General features: G+C 48.8%; 1 protein-coding gene across 1 annotated transcript in view; it reads left to right on the top strand.

Moving 5' to 3' along the window:
• Nucleotides 1-992: 992 nt before the first annotated feature.
• CARD11 (caspase recruitment domain family member 11) overlaps nucleotides 993-23,035 on the top strand; it is a gene marked incomplete at its 3' end in the record, with an annotated part of 38,221 nt that continues 16,178 nt past the window's right edge. The window contains exons 1-12 of the mRNA XM_080940864.1: nucleotides 993-1,200; nucleotides 5,497-5,634; nucleotides 7,412-7,737; nucleotides 11,279-11,458; nucleotides 12,854-13,006; nucleotides 14,066-14,191; nucleotides 15,067-15,264; nucleotides 17,351-17,527; nucleotides 19,191-19,242; nucleotides 20,535-20,617; nucleotides 21,526-21,626; nucleotides 22,382-22,434. Of these exons, the coding sequence (XP_080796990.1) occupies nucleotides 1,002-1,200; nucleotides 5,497-5,634; nucleotides 7,412-7,737; nucleotides 11,279-11,458; nucleotides 12,854-13,006; nucleotides 14,066-14,191; nucleotides 15,067-15,264; nucleotides 17,351-17,527; nucleotides 19,191-19,242; nucleotides 20,535-20,617; nucleotides 21,526-21,626; nucleotides 22,382-22,434 (1,786 nt within the window). The 5' untranslated portion in view covers nucleotides 993-1,001. The remainder of the gene's footprint in view (nucleotides 1,201-5,496; nucleotides 5,635-7,411; nucleotides 7,738-11,278; nucleotides 11,459-12,853; nucleotides 13,007-14,065; nucleotides 14,192-15,066; nucleotides 15,265-17,350; nucleotides 17,528-19,190; nucleotides 19,243-20,534; nucleotides 20,618-21,525; nucleotides 21,627-22,381; nucleotides 22,435-23,035) is intronic.

Below are 23,035 nucleotides of genomic sequence, written 5' to 3'. Positions count from 1 at the left end.
AGCTGAATAACCAGCTGACCAAGTATTTCCTTCGAAAGAGTCACCACTAATAGGTATGAGATGTCTTTCAGGAGAGACAGAAGTATTGGGCCATTATAAATAATAATGGTGAACGGACATAGTCTCGTTTGAAGACTGTTTAGGCCGGAGACATGGCTCAGCAGCTGAGCTCTTTTAGAGGACCCAGGTTCAGTCTGAGCTCAGCAGCTCAGCACATGTAATTACCAGGACACCTGACACCCTCTTCTGGTCTTCATGCGCACTTGCACACACAAGATGCACACAAATGCATACATGCAGGCCTGCATAAGTAATAGATAACTCTTTAAGTCATTAGATGAACAGTTTATAGTATTTGGGTTCTTCCTTAATAAAACTACATTTAAAAAAATGAGCTAATTAGGTGTATATGCACCCACCTAAATAAACGTCAAAAAATTCAGAGGGGGAAAAAGCCATACGGAAGGGAATGCAGACAGTGTAGTATCATTTGTGCAGAATTTGAAAGCAAATGACATTATATAAATGTTGTTTGGGAAAAAATATATTCTTAGTAAGGTAAAAGCTGTGTGGGGAAGAGCATGTGCTGGGATGACAGGGCTCTCCATCTCTTCCATACGCTGTCCTTTAAATGTCACAGCTCATCTTCCCATTGCTTTGTGTTCAGTGTAAACGAAAATTTATACCTGTGTTTATGTCCCCATCCCCTTCTCCCTCGGATAAGAGGCAATACGTCCTGTGCATTTTCCACTTTTCTCTGATATATATATATATATATATATATATATATATATATATATATATATATATATCATATATATCATATATATACATATACATCCATATATATATATATATCCATATATATATATATATATATATATATACATATATATATGACATTTGCCAGCCATCACTCCCCGACATTTTACAGCAGTGTTTCGTAGAGGCTTTTTTATTAACCGTGTTGGGGTTTATGCCTCACAGGAGGAGGGCCAGCTATGGATGACTACATGGAGACGCTGAAGGATGAAGAGGAAGCCCTGTGGGATAACGTGGAATGCAACCGGCACATGCTGAGCCGCTACATCAACCCTGCCAAGCTCACCCCCTACTTGCGCCAGTGCAAGGTCATCGATGAGCAAGATGAAGACGAGGTGCTCAACGCACCCATGCTGCCATCCAAGATCAACCGTGCAGGTAACAGAGGGAAGGGACATAAGTGGGTCACGTGGCCAGTCAAGGGCTTGCCTCTAATTAGCTGGATCTCCAGAAGAGCTTTTATTCTGGGGTCTGCAGATGCGTTACTTGCCTTTTCTGAATGAGGCTTGGATGAACGTCTGCTCACACACACCTCCACCACACACTAGGCAGCAATACCAGACCAAGTACACAGCTCCACTCACATCTGTCTCAAGGAACCAATGAGTTACTTATCAGAGTGGGTGAGGAGTTACATGAGAACGTGGTGTTGCTTACGGGAACAGAAGTGAAGAGTTCCTTAAAGGAGCACGTGTGGCAGACTCCCTCGCACAGGTGTGGGTGGGAGGTTGCATACATGGATAAAGGGGTGTACAGTGTGTGTGATAGTCTCCTCGAAAGAGTGTGGGAAATGGGTCCCTCAGCAGAGCATCACAGTGGGCCACTCGCTGCCCTGTCTAAGCTTTGTATGTGTAGAACTCAGAACCAAGGAACCTGAAGGGGAGGGTACATGTTCTGCTTTGGCAACCTACGCTGACATTTAGCTTACGCTATCGAACATCAACAGGAGACAGATCACACTACTGATTAGTGCCACCTTTGACCTTGTCAGGAGTACGGACAACAGCGAGACCTGTAGCCCATGCCAGTGTTGTCAATGCCTTATTCTGCTATTTTTATTCAACCCATTTCTAGAACCTTCAGAAGTTATTAGACCTGTCAGGAGAACTTGCTGTTTAATCCATTAATGATGAAATGCATTTAGCATCAGTCACAAATTTGTTTAATATTTGAAATCTGAATCTTATTATAATTGCACATATACATAACATTATTTTATATATATTTCATATAATACACACACACACACAGAGAGAGAGAGAGAGAAAGAGAGAGAGAGAGAGAGAGAGAGAGAGAGAGAGAGAGACGTTTCTTTCTGTTCTGGTGTATATAATGTTTTAAAATGTTATTTTGCTGGGAGATGTACCTATGTGGTAGAGCCCCTGCCTAGAATCCCCCAGTGAGGGGCTGGAATGTGGCTCAGTGGTAGAGCCCCTGCCTAGAATCCCCCAGTGAGGGGCTGCGGTGTGGCTCAGTGGTAGAGCCCCTGCCTAGAATCCCCCAGTGAGGGGCTGGGGTGTGGCTCAGTGGTAGAGCCCCTGCCTAGAATCCCCAGTGAGGGACTGGGGTGTGGCTCAGTGGTAGAGCCCCTGCCTAGAATCCCCCAATGAGGGGCTGGAGTGTGGCTCAGTGGTAGGGTGTTTGCCTAGTATGCACAAGTCCCTGGTTTCCATCCCCATCACAATACTATATATCATATACTGTTCTAAGAAGAAATGCACAGGCTTCTAATGGTTCACAGGATGTACTCTTTCATGTACCCATGTTTGTGTCTTCATCTCCCTGTTGGCTACTGGGTCACACTATACAGTGTTTCCTTTCTGCAGATTGCAGTTGAATGGGTTTGATCCCACAGCACAGAGGAGCAGTCTCTTGCATCCATGGAAGCCAGCCTTAGTTAAGCGCAGCTTTCCCACTGAGCTTGGAAGCTACCTTGGAATCTTTTTCAGTGTAGTGCTCCAGGCAGTCTGAACTAAACAGTCAAGATTGGTGCACAATGAAATGGATCTTCTCTGATCTAGGAAAACTGTGGAGTGTAGGAACTTCGGGGGAAGTGACATCTGAAAGCACTTAAAGAAAGACCATGAAGTACACACAATAAGAGAATCAGTAGTGTCTTAGTGCTTGTATGTGCTGGCATGACAAAACCCAGAGGCAGAACAGTTTATAAAGGGAGAGAAGGGTTTACTTAGACTCAGTTCTGATAAAAGACCTCTTATTTACGTCATGTGATAGAAGGAGCATTGGATGAGGAAATGATAACATCACCAGAACACCATGGAGACTTTCCAGGAGCACAGCCTAGATCATAAATGATTCTAGGATCCTCCACTGGACCCCATCTCTTAAAGGTCCCACCACCAAGTGTTTTCTCTAGAATTAAGGACCAAGCTCCCAACACACAAAACCAAAGGAAACAAGCTAAGCAAGGAGGATAGATGCTAGAAACTGCAAGAAGAATTCCACATAAAGATGTCTCCAAGATGTGTAAGACTCCCAAAGAATAGATCCATGTCCCTTCCCTATGACTTCCCCAGCTTTTGCACATATTTTTCATTACTATGACAAAATGCATAGCAAGAGGCAACTTATAGAAAGGTTTGTCTTGGCTCACAGTCTGTGGTGACTCAATCCATCATGGCTGGTCATATTGCACATACACACAGGAAGCTAAGCATAAGCAGGAATGGGGCGGGGCTACTGTCCGAGACCAGCTCGAACTCCCAAGAGGTCCACCCGGAACCGGAGCAAGGATTTAAAGCAAATGACGAGTTAGTTAAAGCTGCAATATGACTTCAGCCGAACTTGAGGCCTAAGCCTTGTGGCCAAAACAAAGCCTTTGTTTATTTGTCCTCTTTTAAGCCATTTTAATTACATGCAAAAAATGGTAACCACTGTTCAGAGACAAGGATAAATGAGTTAACAATCTTGAAGGTCAGGTGAAAAGGTCAGAGACAAGAACGGATACTGCTGTGCCTACATTCCAAAATCTACCCTTCATTACTAAGGATACAACCTGGAGCATCAAATACGAATGTACTTCTCTATGCTGCATTCTAAAAGGCCCTGCCCCATACTATAGATATAAATGTACTTCCTTAAAGCCTTATTCTTAGAACCTGCCTTGAGCTACAGATGCAGATCTGCTCGATAATAGCCCTTAGAGGGCATAGCACAGAGGCCAGATTCCTGCCTTGGCTAGCCCCAAAATGTCCTGGAATAAAATTAATAATATTATGCCATCACCTGTTTAGTGGTGCCAAAATGGCTCTCCACAGCCTACAAAACCTCAAGCCCTTCCTCCAGTGACAGGCTCCCTCCAGCAAGACTCCACCTCCTGAAGGCTCCACAACCTTCCCAAACAGTGCCACCAGCTGAAGATCAAGTTTTCAAACATGCAAGCCTTTGGAAGGCATTTCATATTCAAACCACAAATATGTGTCTTCCTCCACTGAATCCCAGGGATCCAGGAGATTACTATCCCCCAAAAGAGTTGGTATCTCTGTGGTTAGTTTGGGGTTGTTGTTGTTGTTGCTGTTGTTGTTGTCTGGCCTCTTGGGTTTGGTTTTTTCTTTTTGTGGTACTTGATAAGCAAATTCGGGGCCTTGCACATGCAAGGCAAATTGCTTTACCACTGAGCTATATGCCCAGCCCCTTCGTGGTTTGTTTTAGCTCTGGTAAATTGGAGAAAATCTTTGAAAGTGCTGGTTTGTGGCTCTCTCTGGAAACAGTGCCCTCTATCTAGGTTTTAACCATTTATTAACATTAAACACTCATGGAACTCTGCCAGGAATCTGGCTCTTTTATTCACATTGTTCAGACTCCATGGTATAACTCAGGAATGAGAGAATGGGGTGAGACTTCTGGTGTGGTGACTGACATTTCAATCCTAGTGTAGGAAGTTGAGACAGGTTAAGGCTCACTGGACACAGTGTAGGACAGCAAAAGGCCCTGAATCAAAGAAGAAGATGTCTGAGATAGTCACTGCCCCCTAACTATAGGGAAACACCATTTAAACCCTTCTAAATGAGACATTTATATCACACACACACACACACACACACACACACACACACACACACAAGGCTCAGGGATGATAAGAAAAAAGGAGCAGAAAGAAGGTAAGAGCCATGGGTAGTGGGTGTCTGGGAAAGAAAAACATTTTTCAGACATGATAGGGCAATATAATATAAATATAATATAAAATACACAAGAATTTACACTTGGCATGCACAAGGCCTGCTCAAGAAAAAGCTGGCCAAAAATATAACCTAGGTAAGAGAGGTCTCATGAATTCTTCGTGAAATATCACTCCCTAGATGCTGTTGGAAGTTGTATTTTCTGGGACGGGGAGTTTCCATTTTCTTCAAGGAAATGGGAAGTGTTTGCAGAGGAACCCCTGAAAGCTAACGTACCAGCCAGCCTGGAGTTTTCATGGCAAACAGGAGAATCTGTCCCAAGTGAGGTGAAAGTCAAGGACTAATTCTTGAGGTTCTTTTCTGACCTACACACATACACCATGCACATAAGTGCCCAAATGAACATACACACACATACATACATACAAATATGGTAAGGCTATCTTCTTGGAGCTGTTAAGGGTTATAAGTTTGGAGACACAGAGACTGTCATCCAATCAAACACATTCTCACTGCTTGAATTGAACTCCCCCAGGCCGATTGTTAGACATTCTTCACACCAAGGGACAAAGAGGCTATGTGGTCTTCCTGGAGAGCCTGGAGTTTTACTACCCAGAACTTTACAAGCTGGTGACTGGAAAGGAACCCACAAGAAGATTCTCCACCATTGTGGGTAAGTGGATTTGCTACCAGGGCAAGGAAATCTAGTAGAATGTGTGTGTGTGTGTGTGTGTGTGTGTGTGTGTGTGTGTGTGTGTGTGTGTGTGTTTGTGATGCATGTGCACATTTGTGCATATGAGTGTGTGTGTGTCATGCAAGTGTGTTACATACATGTGTGTGCATGAGTGTGTGTGCTTGTGAGTGTGTAAACACATGTGCATCATGTGAGTGTGCACACATGTATAAGCATGTGCATGTGAGTATGTGTGTGCATGCATCTGTGCATATCTGCATGAGAGTGTATGCACATTCGTGTCATGTAAGTGTGTGCACACATGTGAAAGTGTGAGAGTATTGTGAGTGGTTGTGTGCAGGTGTGTCGTGCAAGAGTGTATGCATTCGTTCGTGTGTGTGTGTGTGTGTGTGTGTGTGTCCCTCTGTGGGATGGTGACGTGATGCACTCTTGGGCTGCCCATCACTTACTTTAACTAATAACACAAGACAGGTGATGGGGACAAACTGAAGCAAAGACTGAGAGCACTGGGGGATCATTAATCACCCTCAACACAGGGCTGGAATCAGGGCAGAAGTTTATTCTAGCCTCAGAATCCTCCTTCCTGAGCATCCTTGAATCAGTTTCCACTCTACCTCATGCCCAGACCCCAGGATCCCTTTATCCAATCAAGACCTGCAGTGATGGCCTCTCGGTTCTCCAGGGGTCACTTTGCAGTTTAGAACCAAGATCTGAGTCTTCAATTTGACCCCAAAGTCCCTACATATGACATGTTCCAGTTCCTCTCTGGCCCTCCTCTTTCCTTCCCTTCCTCCTTCCTTCCCTGTCCTTCCAACATTGTTCCTGACACTCCACACTGACCCCAACGCTGTGACACAGTCATCGCCCCATGCCTAGACTGTGTGGAATCTCCATAGTCTACTGATAATGTTCTCATTATCCAGTTTTATAAACCTCTGTCTGTCTTGCTACACAGTAAGATCTACTGCAATTGACGGCCTGTCTGGCTCACCCTAAAACCCAGTGCCCGGTGGGAACTACGAGCTTGGTAACACCGCTCTCCAGACTGCTGGTACATGCTCACACCGCACTCCAGGCTGCTAGTACATGCTTACCATCTCAGATACTTGTGAGGCTGAGTGAGCAAATTCAAGGTGCAAGCCAGCCTGAACAGCTCACAGCTAAAGGTGTAGCTCAACCCACAGCACCGTGAGAAATAAGCCGGTGGGTGGATTCGTTGATGCGCTTGTTCCTATGACAAAGTACAAAAGCAATTTAGGAGAGAAGAGGGGCTTTCGAGGGTACAGGTCCTTCATGAGACAGCCAATCACACTGCGTCCACAGTCAGGTCCTTCATGAGACAGCCAATCACACTGCGTCCACAGTCAGGTCCTTCATGAGACAGCCAATCACACTGCGTCCACAGTCAGGTCCTTCATGAGACAGCCAATCACACTGCGTCCACAGTCAGGTCCTTCATGAGACAGCCAATCAATCACACTGCGTCCACAGTCAGGCAGCAGAGAGACCGATGCAGGTGCTCATCTCGCTTTCTTCTTATTCAGCCCAGGACCCTGGGCCTTGAACCAGTGCAGCCCACGCTTAGAGTGCTCAGATAAACTCATGGAGAGAACTCCTCGCAGGCATGCCTCATGGTTTGCCTCCTGGGTGCTCCTAGCTCCTGTCCATTTAGCAATATAGAGCATCTCAGTGAGTGTTTGAGTAAGCAGATGCTACCACCCCTGCCCCGCGCCTCTGACTGGTACCCTCTCCACAGTGGAGGAAGGCCATGAGGGCCTCACGCACTTCCTGATGAACGAGGTCATCAAACTGCAGCAGCAGGTGAAAGCCAAGGACCTTCAGCGCTGTGAGCTGCTGGCCAAGTCCCGGCAGCTGGAGGATGAGAAAAAGCAGCTGAGCCTGATACGGGTGGAGCTCCTGACCTTCCAGGAGCGGTACTACAAGATGAAGGAGGAGCGGGACAGCCACAATGATGAGCTGGTCAAGGTCAAGGATGACAACTACAACTTAGCCATGCGCTACGCCCAGCTCAGCGAGGAGAAAAACATGGCGGTGATGAGGAGCCGAGATCTCCAACTCGAGGTGGGGATGTGTGGGCTCTGGTTGAACTGAAAGAAAGGAAAAGAAATGCCCTGGGGGTTCTTGGCCCCTAGAGGGCACATGCAGGTATGCCACATAACCCTCCCCCAGCCTTGTGCCCAGAGACAGAGGGTGGAGGGTACAGGCTCTGCAGAGGGCACTAGTGTTCTTCAAGCAGCTGGATTCGTCCACCTAGATTCACTCTGCGCTTGGGCAGACACATGCATGGAAGTCAGAGGGTGATGAGCCTAAATCCACACTGCACATGCATGAAGGCTCACGGGAAGTTGGGGGCCTAGATCCACTCTACATACAGACAGACACGGACACACAGACACTCTGTTCCAGGACAGGTGGAAGAAGACATTGGAGACTTAAGCTGAAGGCGTGTGCAGGAACTGAGGAGACTCAGGGTCCCATGTTGTGCTGCTCACAAAACTTAGTGGGAAAATGGATAGCCCCTATTGGGTAGATGTAAATTCCTAAGAGCCTGTATTTGCAGAGCTCAGCATGGTTCCTGGCCCATGAGGCAATCAGTATGTTTAGCAGAAATCAACCACCAGCCAAATGGTTGACATGTTAAATGAATTTACCTCCCAAGTAGAAAAAAAGGAAGGTTTGCTTCTTTTCAATTTTTGCTTATCTGTTTTTATTCTTCAGAGACAGGGTTTCACTATGTAGCCCAGGTTGGCCTTGAACCCACAGCCCTCCTGCCTCAGCCTCATAAATTCTGGGATTATAAGCTGGTATCACCGTGTTCTCATCTTTCCTTTGGTTTATTGATGACCACCATATTCCTGGCTATGTTCCAGGTATATAAACCTGAAGACTAACATGCCTCCATGGCACTCTGGGGTAATCCACCTGATTATTTGAAACATAGGATATCAAGAATAGAAGATAAATCCATGTATGGATGTTTATACCTGTATTCTAGAGCTCAGGAAGCTGAGGCAGGAGGATGACAGGTCTCCGTGCTGGCTCAGCTCATGCTACATAAGAGCCTAAGAGTAAAAAGGAGGATAAAGAATGAGGAAAGAATGAGGGGTGCTGTTTATTGCTCCCCCAAAGGCACAAGGAACCATTGGAAGTGGGACAGAAAAGAGGGAGAACACAGGAAGGGCAGAAGGTACGCTGTCTTCCAGACATCACCTGGCCATTGCTCCCTTGAGCTCCCGGGAGCTGTGAATAAATGCACAAGACTGGGCTCTTCAGCATCTTGCCTTGGAAGGGGGAAGGGCCTATGTTCCCCTAACCCTGCCTAAAGATCCATAAACAGTTCATGGTTACTGAAGGAAAGAGAGACATTTTCTTCAGTGGTGTAGCCATTGGTAAACAGTCTGTGTTCCTGTCAACAACCCTTCATCTTTGCCTCTATAAAGCAACCCTAATGAAACTCACTGGGTTCCCCAAAATAAGAGGAAACTAGTTGGGAAGAAAAAGGGGGTAGCAAGAGTGGGAGGGGACAAGAGAGCTTAATAGAGTGGATATAATTTTAAAAATTAATAAAGGGTGTGCATTCGTGAAAATGTCAGGATGAAACCCATTGTTATGTAAAATTAATACATGCTAGTCGAAGTTTTAATAATAAATAAGATATTATCTTAATATAATTTAATATAATAGTATTGTTTAATAATAAATAAAATAGACTAAGAAAGCAAGGTATGCACTGAGGGGCAGAAATGTAAAACAAAGCAAACAACAACAAAACCCCAAGTCGGGCCCTCTTCTTAGTGACTGGAGACTCAGTGAGCCCGGAACCGCAGGAGCAAACGGTACAGGGCGGGAGGGCATCCTCAGGGCGTCGGGGGATGGTGTGGGTTCAGATCACGGGCATGGTGAGAACTCCGGAATTTATTCTCCCAGTGATGGGAAGCCAGTGACGGCTTACGAGCTGGGGGATGACAGCTGATTTATCTCTCGAGAGGCTTGCTCCGGCTGCAGGGTGGAAAGCAGGCTCTCAGGATATTTATTAAGCACCTGCCATGAGTAAGACACTATGCTAAGCACTGCAGGGGACACGGGAACAAATAACCCAGACTCTGCTCCGGTCACGTACAAGTTAATGAAGTGCACCGGTCAGTAAACAGGCTGCATGAATTCTCTGTCTTTGAGTCTTCATCTCAGCACAAAGCCAGGAGTGGAGGATTCATGCTTACACTCCCAACATGAGGGAGAATGAGGCAGGAGGATCACAAGTTCAAGGCCAGCACTGGCTATTTAACAAGTCTGAGGCCAGTGGGTGAGACAAGGACAACTTGCCTCGGAAATAAGGGAGGACTGGAGAGAGGGCTCAGTGGTCAAGAGCACTGGCTGCTCTTCCAGAGGACCCAGGTTCAGTTCCCAGCACCCACACAGCAGCTCACGCCATCTGTAACTCCAGTTCCAGAATATTGTGTGCTCTCTTCTGGCCTCTATGAGCACGAGGCACATAATGTGGTGCAGACACACATGCCGACAAAAACTCATATCCATAAAATAAGTAAATATGTTATTTTAAAAGGAAGTTCCAGCTTCCAGAGTTCAGATTTTCACTTCTGACTTTATAGCCTTATTGGCTATGGCCTTGGGGTTTGTGGGTTGTTTGTTGGTTTGTTTTTTTCTACTTGTATAAGAGATAAGGGAAATGGTATCTGTGCTCTAGGACTGAAAAGAAAACACCATAAATCTTTAGCAGAGTAAGTTTCACACGTGTTGGGGGCCTGGAGTCTGAATAGCAATTGTTTTATAGGGATCAAGAAGGGGCCCCTGGGCTGTTTACTCAGGGGCCAGAAATACAAGCCTGTAGCAGAGACTTAGAAGTTTCTTTCTTAGAACTTCATTCTCAATTATGTTCCAGTAGATGGACGGATGAACAGATGGATTGGTGGGTGGGTGGGTGGACAAATGGATGGATGGGTGATGGAAAGACAGATGATGGATGGGTAGATGGACAGGTGGACAAACAGATGGATGGACAGACAAATGGACAGATGAATGAATAAACATATGGGTGGATGGATGGGTGGGTGGATTAATGAATGAAGGGATGGATGGGTGGATAAATAGACAGAAGGATGGATGAGTGGACAGATGGACAGACGGATGGACAAATGGACGGGTGGATGGGTATATAAATGGGTGGATAGATGGATGGTTAGACAGATGGGTGGATAGACAGATGGATGGATAGACAGATGGGTGGACAGATGGGTGAATGGGTAAGTGGGTAAATAGATATTAGTGGCATAGCATGTGTCAGGAAATATATATGCAAGTGTGTATGTGCCCACGGAGCAACTTCAGCCACACGGATTCTCTCGGGCACTGCTCACACTCAGCTGATCTGGTAAGATGAACTGTCTGGTCAGTGAGCCTTCCCAGCACTTAGGTTATAGGCACACACCACTGTGTGCCCAATTTTTCGGTGTGGTCACTGAAGACCCAAACTGAGGTGCTGATGCTCAGAGAGCAAGCGCTTCACCAACCGAGTCATCTCCTCAGCCATCTTCCCAACATCCCTTGACAACCATCTTCATCCCTCTAATGTGCATATTTTCAGATCGACCAACTCAAACACCGACTGAACAAGATGGAGGAGGAATGCAAGCTGGAGAGAAATCAGTCCCTCAAGCTCAAGAATGACATTGAGAATCGGCCCAAAAAGGAGCAGGTCTTGGAACTGGAGCGGGAGAATGAGATGCTGAAAACCAAAATCCAGGAGCTGCAGTCTATCATCCAGGTAAGACACAGCATCCTAATGTAGGTGAGGCCATGGCAGGGAAGGTGGTGTACCTGCTGGAGGCTGAATGCCAAGTCCCAACCTACTAGCTACAGGGTCACAGACAATCACATCAGCCTTAGCACCACACGTCCTCCCAACGGAAAGCAAGAGTGACTACAAACCGTGCTGTTGGCAGAAGCTGACATATGAAAGGGATTTAGGCTTCTTCTTGTTGTTGTTGCTGTTGTTGTTGTTGTTGTTGTTGTTGTTGTTTTGTTGTTTGCTTGCTCAGTTGCTTTTTGGCCAGACCGAGAGGTGCAGGCCAGTCATCCTAGCTACTTGAGAGGCTAAAGCTAGATGATTACAAGATTAGGGCTCCCTGGGATAGCAAAATGTGTTCAGGCAACCAGGACAGTTCGGTGGGATAGTGTCTCAAATTGTATAAGTTAAAGAGGGATGCCCTGCCTACAATGTCCCTTTGAGAGGCTGGGGTGTGGCTCAGTGGTAGAGTCCCTGCCTAGAATCCCCCAGTGAGGGGCTGGGGTGTGACTCAGTGGTAGAGCCCCTGCCTAGAGTCCCCCAGGGAGGGGCTGGGATGTGGCTCAGTGGTAGAGCCCCTGCCTAGAATCCCCCAGTGAGGGGCTGGCGTGTGGCTCAGTGGTAGAACATGTGACTTAAGTGTCTGGTGTCTTAGATTCAATCTGAGAGCAGTGCCTTGAATTTCTCGGCAAAGTCTCTATCACTGAATTCTATTCTCAGCCCTTACTATATATAGGTGATAATATTTATAAAGAAAAGTGAAAATGAGAATCACTGTCCACGTGGAAGCCAATGCCCTAGCACTGGGAGAAGAGAACATTCAGGGAAATGTGGAGATCCTCAGTCACTGTCCTGAGTGTGATTCCCTATTGTGCCAACCTCAAGCGCCTCCCATACTTGTCACTGCAGAAATGTGTGGCTACAGAAAGAGATTTGTTGCTCACTGGGAGTTAATGTTCCAAAATACACCTGCAAGGGAAGAAAACGCATCTCTGTCCTTCTAGCATGACCCTCACTACTGCCCAGGGCTCTGTACTCTTGAGCAGACTGGTCCCAGATTCGGGATCTGCTTAGCTGGTATTTCGGGGAGATGTCTGGGATGCAGAGGTGCTCCCTTCCTGCCCACTCTGAAGTGTCTTGAGGAGTCACAGACACTTCAGGGCTCCAGTAAAAGCTCAGACAGAGTAATGGGCTGGGGCCCCAGCTTCTTTATGGGTAATAAATTCAAATAATAATAAGTTGCTAAAAGACCCAAGGCAAATCCCCTCATGCATCTACTGTTCTGCCACAAAACCTTCTGCCATCTTGGGACTGCCCAGGCCTCATCTTTGTCTTCTTCTTTCTGTATTTATCCCTGTCCCCAACCCCACCCAGGCTGGCAAGCGCAGCCTCCCTGACTCAGACAAGGCCATCTTGGACATCCTGGAACATGACCGGAAGGAGGCACTAGAGGACCGGCAGGAACTGGTCAACAAAATTTATAATCTACAAGAGGAAGTCCGCCAGGCAGAGGAGCTTCGGGACAAGGTGGGAGTACAGCGGGGTCAGGGGTCAGAAGCGAGCCATTGCCTTTCCCAGCGGAGTGCACAGATGCATGTTAACAGGAATTTTTGGTGTCATACCCTAGCTGGGTTGCCTGTACTGCACGTCCCCACATCCAGCCCCATTGTAGTTTGTAAACGAGGACAGTTGGTGCAATCCTGGCCATCCCCTTGAGAGTCCAAACAGCCACCAAAAATGTGTCTCCACAGTCCATTGCTCCATCCCTCAACAATCCACTGGTGATTGGCCAGCCTCCTCTCATAGTTCCTTTTGATCAGATAACTGGCAATCCAAACCAAATTAACACACCAAATCTGGGAGAGGAAAAGCTAACTGTAGATAAACAGCCACTAGACTGCGGAGGTGGCTCAGACTGTAAGGTGCAAGCATAAAGATTTAGATTCCTATGACCCATTTTAAAAGCTAGACGTGGTGACCCAGAACCACTGTCCTAGTGCTTGGGGGGCGGAGACTGAAGGATGCCCGGGCTGGCTGCAGCCCGTCAGTGAGTTCTAGGTTCAGTGGGAGACCCTGTCTCAGAAAAATAAAGGGAGCGATAGAGAAAGATAGTTGATGTTGGCCTCTGGCCACGTGCATTCTCATTTGCATGTGTGTACACATCACACATACAGCACATACATGTAGCCACACATACCACACACATAGCTACATGCACACACATGCACACCACATACATATAGCCACACCACACACACACACCACATAGACACACACACATATGTAGCTACATACCACACACAGATGCACACCACATACATGTAGCCACATACCACACACATACACACCACATAGCCACACATATCCACACATATCACACACATAGCTACATTCACACACACATGCACACCACATACACATAGACACACACACACAGACACACTCCCACACACACATAGCTACATTCACACACACATGCACACCACATGCACATAGACACACACACACAAACACACACACACACACACTGCACTCTCTAGCCCCTTGAACACCCATCTTTGCACTACTCTCTCACATGGCTCACAGTACCTGGAGGAGAAGGAAGACCTCGAACTCAAGTGCTCAACCCTGGGGAAGGACTGTGAAATGTACAAGCACCGTATGAACACAGTTATGCTGCAGCTGGAAGAGGTGGAGCGGGAGCGGGACCAGGTACAGTGCCACCCCGGAGCGGCAGACCAGAGGCTGACCAGCACTGCTGCGGCACACGGAGTCCATATGCTTGCGGTCGTGACCATACGGAGCTTCCTCCTGAATCCATCATCTGTCCCCAGCTCAGAGATAAATTCCATGTCGGGATAAGTGGGTCAGAATGCACGGCCTTAAGGGATCAGGGAGGCCTGAGCTGCACCCAGTGGTCCCCGTAATAGAGCATGGAGCTCAGCTGGTGTCTTCAGTACAATGAAGAAGCTAAATTCCAGTCCTGTAGCTCATAAAGTGTACACCCAAGGCAAGGTGCCCCCATGAAGACAAGGTGTCCTCATATGTAAAATGGGCCTGGTTTCTTAGGAGACAGAAACAGAAGTGAGTTCAGCGTCAGTTGGGCAAGTTAGTGAGGCCTGTCTCCAAATAAAAAGCAAGAAGATAGAGGGAGATGGGGCTTAATAGTGGAATGTGTACCTAGAAGCCCCCAGTGAGGGGCTGGGGTGTGGCTAAGTGGTAGAGCCCCTGCCTAGAATCCCCCAGTGAGGGGCTGGGGTGTGGCTCAGTGGTAGAGCCCCTGCCTAGAGTCCCCCAGTGAGGGGCTGGGGTGTGGCTCAGTGGTGGAGCCCCTGCCTAGAATCCCCAGTGAGGGGCTGGGGTGTGGCTCAGTGGTAGAGCCCCTGCCTAGAGTCCCCCAGTGAGGGGATGGGGTGTGGCTCAGTGGTAGAGCACACACCTAGCATACACAAGGCCCTGGGTTCGATGTCAGGAGGAAGGAAGAGCAGTATACAGTGAGTTCCTTGGCTGAAACCTGAACCAGAGGTGATACACGTCTCTGCCTTACTTCAGTTGCTTTGGGTGAACACACAGCTCTTCCCTGGCAGGCCTTCCACTCCCGAGATGAGGCGCAAACTCAGTACTCACAGTGCTTAATCGAGAAGGACAAGTACCGGAAGCAGATCCGTGAGCTGGAGGAGAAGAATGACGAAATGCGTATCGAGATGGTACGGAGGGAGGCCTGCATTGTCAACCTGGAGAGCAAGCTCCGGCGCTTGTCCAAGGACAGTGGCAGCCTTGACCAGGTAGGACTAGCTAGCCATGTCCCCATACCATGGCCAGGGGGTGGCTGACCAGAGCAAACCCAGCTCACACAATCATCATTGTGTCTCCTGCCCCGAGTGTGTGTGTGTGTCTGTCTGTCTGTGTGTGTCTGTCTGTGTGTCTATATATGTCTGTATGTGTCTGTGTGTGTCTGCCTGTGTCTGCGTACACGTCTTTGTGTGTGTGTGTGTCTGTGTGTATGTCTCTATGTATGAGTGTCTTTGTGTGTGTCTGTGTCTATGTGTCTGTGTGTCTGTCTGTCTGTCTGTGTGTATATGTCTATGTTATTGTCTCTGTGTCTCTGTGTGTGTGTCTCTATGTATGTCTGCATCTGTGCGTGTTTCTCTCTGTTTGTCTCTGCTCTCTGTCTCTCTCTGTCTCCACCCCCTCTTTCTCTGTCTCTCCCTGTCTCCACCCCCTCTTTCTCTATCTGTGTGTGTGTGTGTGTGTGTGTGTGTATGTGTGCACATGCTCGAACATGTGCCCAGGCCTCTGAGATGACTGGGTGGATAAAGGCACTTGCCCCCAAGCCTGATGACCTCCTACCCCTGGGACCCACACAGTCCCAAGAAGGACAAAGCTAGCCCCCTCCACATTAGGAATCTCAGTGACATTCCAGGCCATTGCCTGTCTGAGTAACTCAGACCACTTTTCTAACATTCCGTGCCTCTCAGTGGATCACAGCCAGCAGCGAGCCTTCCCTTGGCACTCTCTGGCAACGTGTAAGGTCACCAGGATTAAAGTCACTGGTGCCCATGGGTGAACATTCATTAGTAGTCAGAGAAGCAAGTAAGACTGTGTCTCCCAGGAGCCCCCTTGACACCTAGATATGAAGGATCACTGCAGGTGGCACGTGATCACTACAGCCGAGGGTCGACCAAACTCTATGCTGAGCAGAGACTGCGTAAAAATACAACAGCATAAGATGGCTCAAGTGTTTCCCAGGCAGGCATGAGGAAGTGAATTCAATCCCCAGAATCTGCATTTAAAGTGGGGGAGGGGCAGGCATGGTGGTGGATGCCTTTAGCCCCAGTGCCAGAGAGGTGGGGACACACAGACCCCTAGGGCCCACTGCCCATCCAGTCTGTACTGTTGGGTGAGTTCCAGGGTTGGTGTGTGTGAGAGAGGGGGGAGGGAAGAGGGAGAGAGACAAAGGAAGAGACAGAGTGTCAAAAATAAAAGGTGGCAGCATCTGAGTAATGACCTCAAATGTTGTCCTCTGGCCTCCACACACTTACGCATGCACACCTTACACACATGCACACATCTCAGAGAGAGAGAGAGAGAGAGAGAGAGAGAGAGAGAGAGAGAGAGCACATTAAACAACCATGATAGAAAGCGCCATGCAGTTAAACCCTCATTTTCAAAGAAAGAGAATATAGAATCGGTAGTCAGGCACAGGCAAAGTTGTGGTGTCTGAACTGTGTTGGATATTTCAAGGGCATCGTGAAACCCATGAAGGAAGCCTTGTCTTTGGGGTTCCAGAAAGACCCCTTGCTTGGGAAGTCATGGGCCCGAGCTGGAAGGCCCCTAGCCTGACTTTCCCGGCCACATAGACCACTCAGCTTCCAGTCTCGTCAATGAGCCTCTTTCTGGGGAAGACCTTCCCTGACCTCTGTAGTGAAACTCAGGAATTCCAGGGCTGTGATTTCCTCCCTGTGACAGTTTGTGTTGTGTGTAAACCCTGCACAGGTCCCTCTACAGTAAGCCCAGCTCTAGACACAAAAGCTTCTCCATGAGTACCTTTAGATGTCTTCACGAAGAGTCCCCTCACCCATACTGATCCAGGAGCAGCACAGATGGTAGTCTAACCCTGGAGATGGCATGAGCCAGACCATCAGGTGGCCAGCAAAGATGGCCCCAGACGTCTGCTAGACTGGAAAGCATGAGAGATAGGAAGAAGAAACAGACTCATGTCTCGGTGTGCTGATGAGCCATGAGAGAGTCAGAAAAGAACAGCCCAGGCTGAGAGTCACACTTGGATACCCAAAGAAACAAAATCGTACCGTCAGCCAGTTTGCCTTATGCATACGACCAGCTTCCATCGTGCCCATCCCTCCTCCCTAGAGTCTGCCTAGACACCTTCCAGCCACCATCATCTCACAGAACCTTGGAGATACCAGCCCCAGGACCAATGGTCAAGAAGCTGATGACTCTTCAACCTCAGAAGAGTCTCCCGAAGACAGCAAGTACTTTCTGCCCTACCACCCGCCCCGGCGCCGGATGAACCTAAAGGGCATACAGGTACCCAGAGGCATGATTGGGGGGCAGATGGTGGCATGGGAGCCCCATGCAGGTGGAAGATAACACCTGGCTCTGCTGGGGTGTGACTTAACCTGTTACAGTCCTGGACAGAAGTCATGCATGCCTGCAGGTGTTCATTTGTTTAGAAAGCAAGACCATGCATAAGAGAATCAGACTCCTTTCACAGGCCCCATGTTGGGAGCTCACAGCACAGCTCTGTCACTGTCTGGGATAGTCAGGGAGATCCAGGACATGTGGCTGGCTCTGAGGGAGTTCATGGGTCAATGGGTGGGTAATGGGAGGATGGGTGGGTGGTTACACCAATGGAGAAATGCATGTATGCATGGAAGGTTAGGTAGGTAGGAGAATGAAAGGATGGATCATCAATGAATGGCTAGTTACATGGATGGACTGATGGATGAATGAATGGACTGATAGATGAATGAATGGATGAATTAATAACTACTGGGTAGGGTGGAGGATGATGGAGGACTGGGTAGATGGATAGTGGTTACAAGAATGGATGGTTGACTGATGGATGGGTGAGTGGGTAGATTGTTGGATTGATAAATGAACGATTACATGGTAGATGGGATGGCGGCTGTATGGATAGATGGGAAGATGGTTATTGGATAATTACACAGATTGGTGGTTGGGTGGATGGACCGTTGAGTGGATAAATGGATAATGAGTGAATGCATGAGTGTGTGGATAATCACACGGATAGACTGTGGATGTGTGGATGAAAGGATAGATTGTTACATGGAAGGATGATGAGTGAATAAATGGTAGATTGGTTGGTCAGTAGATGGATTAATGGATAAAAGGATGGATGATAAATAGTTACATGGATGAATGAATAGTTACTTGATTGCAAATAGATTAGTTGATTGATGGATGGATGATACAGATGAATGAATACATACCTTGATGGATGAACAGATGGATGGATGGATGGATGGATAATGGATGGATGGATGGATGGATGGATGGATGGATGGATGGATAGATGGGTAGGTGGTAGGATGGCTATGTGAATGAATAGGAAGTTACATGAATAGTTACATGGGTAGATTGATGGATGGATTAGTGATTATTGATTACATGGATGGATAGGATGGTGGAAGATGGGCAGGTAGCCTGGGTGGATGCATGGATGGATACATGGCTAATGAACAGATGTGTATATGGATAGATATTTCCGTGCACGAATGGATGATTGATAGGTGAGTGTAGAGTAGATGAATGGATAGATGGATAATTACATGGATGTAGCACCTCATCAGAGTCTGGTTACCCCGCCTCTCTATGCTGATGGAGAGGGTAACGTGGAACAAAGGTGGCAGGCAGCTTCTCATGGACGTTCCTGCACATGAGTCAGCTTGGCATACAAGACTCCTGTGCTTCAGAGTTTTAGGGTCCTGTTCGGGGGATCCCCTTGGAGGGGGATCATCTGGAGTAGCAGTTGGCTGATCCAACCCTGGGGGAAGAGAGACCACATTTTGTCCCAACTGCAGGAGCCTAGCATCAAATGTATGGCCCACGCCAGGCAGCTGCAGGCCAGGCAGTTTGTTTTATCTTCCTCTTAGCTGCAGTGACATGTGTCTAGGGCCCTGTTTGATTTGTGTCATCTGTCTGTGTCTCCCCCTCCCCTCTCTTTCAGCTACAGAGAGCCAAATCCCCCATCAGCATGAAGCAAGCATCCGAGTTTCAAGGTTAGTAGGCTGCCCGGATCCTTTCTGCCCTTGCTCATCTGTCACCCTCCCCTCCCGGTCCATCTGTTTCTCCTGCCGAAATGACCGACCCCCCGAGTTCAGCCTGGGCAAGGCCTCTGGGGTATCAGGGCGCAGCGTTTGAGTTAGTCAGAAAATGCTGCTTGTCGTCATTTAAAGTGTGCAGGCCTCTGTCCACAGAGCATCACCTCTGTGTCCCTGTGGGCCAGACAGAGCATCTTTAAGTTATTTAGTTTTGCATGCATGCTTGTGTGTTGCCTGTATGTGTATGCTTGTCCCTGTGTGTACACACGGGTTGTCTGTACGGAGATTCCAGGCTGACGTGGGAATCTTCCCCAATTGTTCTTCAACCTTTTCCATTGAGGTAGGATCACTCCAATGAATCCAGAGCTCCTGGATACGGGTGGTGTAACTGGCCAGGTTGCTCTAAGTTGTTTCTACTTTCTAAATACCAGAATGACAAGGTGGCTGCCACCCCTCCCAAGCATTTACATGGATGCTGGAGATCCAAACTCAGGTCCTCATACTTGTGAGCAAGCATTAGCTACTTTACCTACTAAGCCGTCTTCCTCACTCCTGAGCAGAGCTCATCAGCAAAGGGACTTTTGAACTTCCTAGTCTAAGATTTTAGCTGGCAGTGCCCAGATGTGTGAGGCTACAAGTTCAGTCACGAGTCCTGGCTCTCCAAAGCCAGGTTCCTCTCAAGGATCTTCTCTCGGCCTCAGAGCAACTCTGTGAGTAGCGACTATCTAGGGAAGGTTTGCAAGACAAATGGAGCTCCTGCTACATCCCGGTGCTGGACGGTCCCGAATGCACCCCACAGTCCGTAAACTCAGATCATGGTCACAGGAAGAAGATGGGAAGTCCCTGGGGCCATACCCAGGAAGCAGTTGAGAGAAAACTGAGACATTCATTTAAATTGAGTCTGGAAACAGACAAATTTAAGTCCACAGCTATAATCTGTGCAAAGAGAGGAGCAGAAAGAGTGAGGAGGGCCTGGGAAGTTGGGGTACAACAGAAGTGTTAAGAGTGAGACCCTAGACAGCAGCCACAAAACCCAGAGGTCTGTCCTGGCCACCTCAGCTCCATTCTATTTTAGTGACTTTGGGGGTGGGGGCAGGGGATAGGCAAGAATAATACAGATTTGCTCAGTGCTCTGCCCATGTCAGGAGAACCCCAGGTAGAGGCTTTAACTTCCCTCTCCCTCCCTTTTCTCTCCCCTCTGTTTTCTGTGCCGGCTTCTCCCTGTCTCCCTTCGTCTCCGATGAGGACAGTAAAAGGGCACGAAGAGGATTTCACAGACGGCAGCCCCAGTTCCTCCCGCTCGCTGCCTGTCACCAACTCTTTCTCCAAGATGGTGAGCTGCCTAATTCCCACACCACTTACACACCTTGCGAGTCCCCAGGCTGAGCCTGGGACCTCACTGATGTTTATTTAAAGAAGCTTCTCTTTCCCCAGCTCAGCCAGGTATTCACACCTTCTGGCTGCCTCCATTTCCAATTTAACACGCGGTGGGAGGAGGAGGCGGGCCTCCTAAGAGGCTGTGGCAAACAGCACCAATTCTGCAACTTCACAGCCCCATGCAACCCTGGGCCACCATCCTGGGAGGCTTTGGGCAAGGCAGAGGCTGCTAGAGCAGCCAGAGAGAGCGCACCCCGAGTCCTGTACACAGCTCGGCGGGTCCCAGCCTCAGTTACATCCACCTATCTATTTGTAACCTGCAGAAGGCACAAGATTAGAAATTCTAAGCCTGGGGGGTGCCCTGGGAAAAAAAATGTCAGCTCAGCTTCTCAAATCAGACCCTGAGGGAGGTAGAAATTTGGTAATGAATGTACAACAACGGTCTGGTATCAGCTCCTGTGCCAAAATCCAAGGTACTTGTCCCATCCACCTCCCATCCCCTCCTCAAGGCACCCCCTTTGCACACCCACCCTGTTCAAAGCGGAGCCCTCAGTTGGGGGCCACAGAACCCAGTCTGTGCAGGGTCAGCTCTGCCTCCGCTCGGCCTCCCCAGTTTAGCGGCCCGTCTGCTTCTCCCAGCAAGCAGCTGTGGAAGCAGCTGTGCTCCAAGGTCTGCTGACTGCCCCGGGCTGAGCCCAGCCTCCTCCAGCCAAGGTCAAACTGAGGACCAGCTTGCTCAGCCCATGCTTCCCGAGTAGGGGTGGGAACATCCCAAGTTAAATTTAGTTCCCATGTATATAATATTTATGCCCGCCGAGGCATCACAGAAAAATATCTGGTAACACAGCTGTGCCGCATTCACAGCAACCCCATCGGAGTCGTAGCAGCATCATGTCAATCACCGCCGAGCCCCCAGGAAATGACTCCATAGTCAGACGCTGCAAGGAAGATGCGCCACATCGTAGGTGAGTGGCAGGCGGAAGCCTTGGCTAGCTGGCTGACCCTGTCAGAGGCTTAAGTTCAACAACTTTAGAAGGAACGGAGGGGGCCCACTATCCACACGGAGTAGTTAAGGCTTGGAGATCGGGAATCACCCTCTTCATAAACCTGGGCCACACTGACCTGTGAGAACAACTGCTCGGTCCCCCCAGGGTGCGCACCCTACCGAGCGCCTAGGGCCATACAGAAGTCTCACAAACTCACTGTGGCCAGCCAAGGGTTAATCCCACCTACTCCTGCCTAGAGGGCGCTCTACACCTGGGAGCCACCGGAGCCGGCATCTGTGGCAAATGTGTGGTGTGAACAGCAGAGTCCACTTGGCCTTCTGGGAAATCCGTACCCCAGGCTGGCCTCTCACGGGCAATCTCCCTGCTTCTGCCTCCAGAGTACTGTGATTATCGTCCAGTACCATGTGTCTAGCTCCAACCATGCCACCACCCCCCTCTCCAAACACACACTCCTCTGCTCCTTTTGCCTCCTCTTCAGCTACTAAGATGTGGTCTGCCCAGGCCACCACGGCTGCCTGCCTGCTGGTTTGGTCTCTCTTCCTTGCCTAATCCCACTTCATCCCACCCTACTGACCCCCACATCCTCTCCCATGCTGGCCTTTTAGAACCAAAGCCCGATGGAAAGCCAGAACATTCTAGAAGCTTCCCCACCTTGTGCACCTGCAGCACACACTCACACCAGCGTCATCTCACCCCCGGCTTCTCTCTTACAGCACCGTGGAAGAAGACAACGATAGCTGTGGGTTTGATGCCTTAGACCTTGATGGTATGTATGTATCTGCCAGGCCCGGAGGAGTCCTGGTCACTAGGGAGGGCAGGGTCTGTCCTGAGAAGAACTCAGAAGGAAAGCATGTGAGGAAGTCTGCTCATAGACTCAAGCCAGAGACCAAGGTGGCTCTGTGGTTTATAGGCAGAACCAGACACTCAACTGAAGGACAAGGAAAGCCATGGGTTAAAAATAATAATTCTAAGATTCAGAATGTAGCTCATCTGTAGAGTGGTTTCCTCCAATCCCTCTTTGAGGGGCTGGGGTGTGGCTCAGTGGTAGAGGCCCTGCCTAGAATCCCCCAGTGAGGGGCTGGGGTGTGGCTCAGTGGGAGAGCCCCTGCCTAGAATCCCCAGTGAGGGGCTGGGGTGTGGCTCAGTGGGAGAGCCCCTGCCTAGAATCCCCCAGTGAGGGGCTGGGGTGTGGCTCAGTGGTAGAGCCCCTGCCTAGAATCTCCCAGTGAGGGGCTGGGGCGTGGCTTAGTGGTAGAGGCCCTGCCTAGACTCCCCCAGTGAGGGGCTGGGGTGTGGCTCAGTGGTAGAGCCCCTGCCTAGACTCCCCCAGTGAGGGGCTGGGGTGTGGCTTAGTTGGTCTAGAGTTT

This window comes from Micromys minutus (assembly GCF_963924665.1).
Source record: "Micromys minutus genome assembly, chromosome: 29".
NCBI lineage: Eukaryota > Metazoa > Chordata > Mammalia > Rodentia > Muridae > Micromys > Micromys minutus.
The sequence above is the reverse complement of the archived record's forward strand: the minus strand, read 5'-3'. Positions and strand labels throughout refer to the sequence as shown.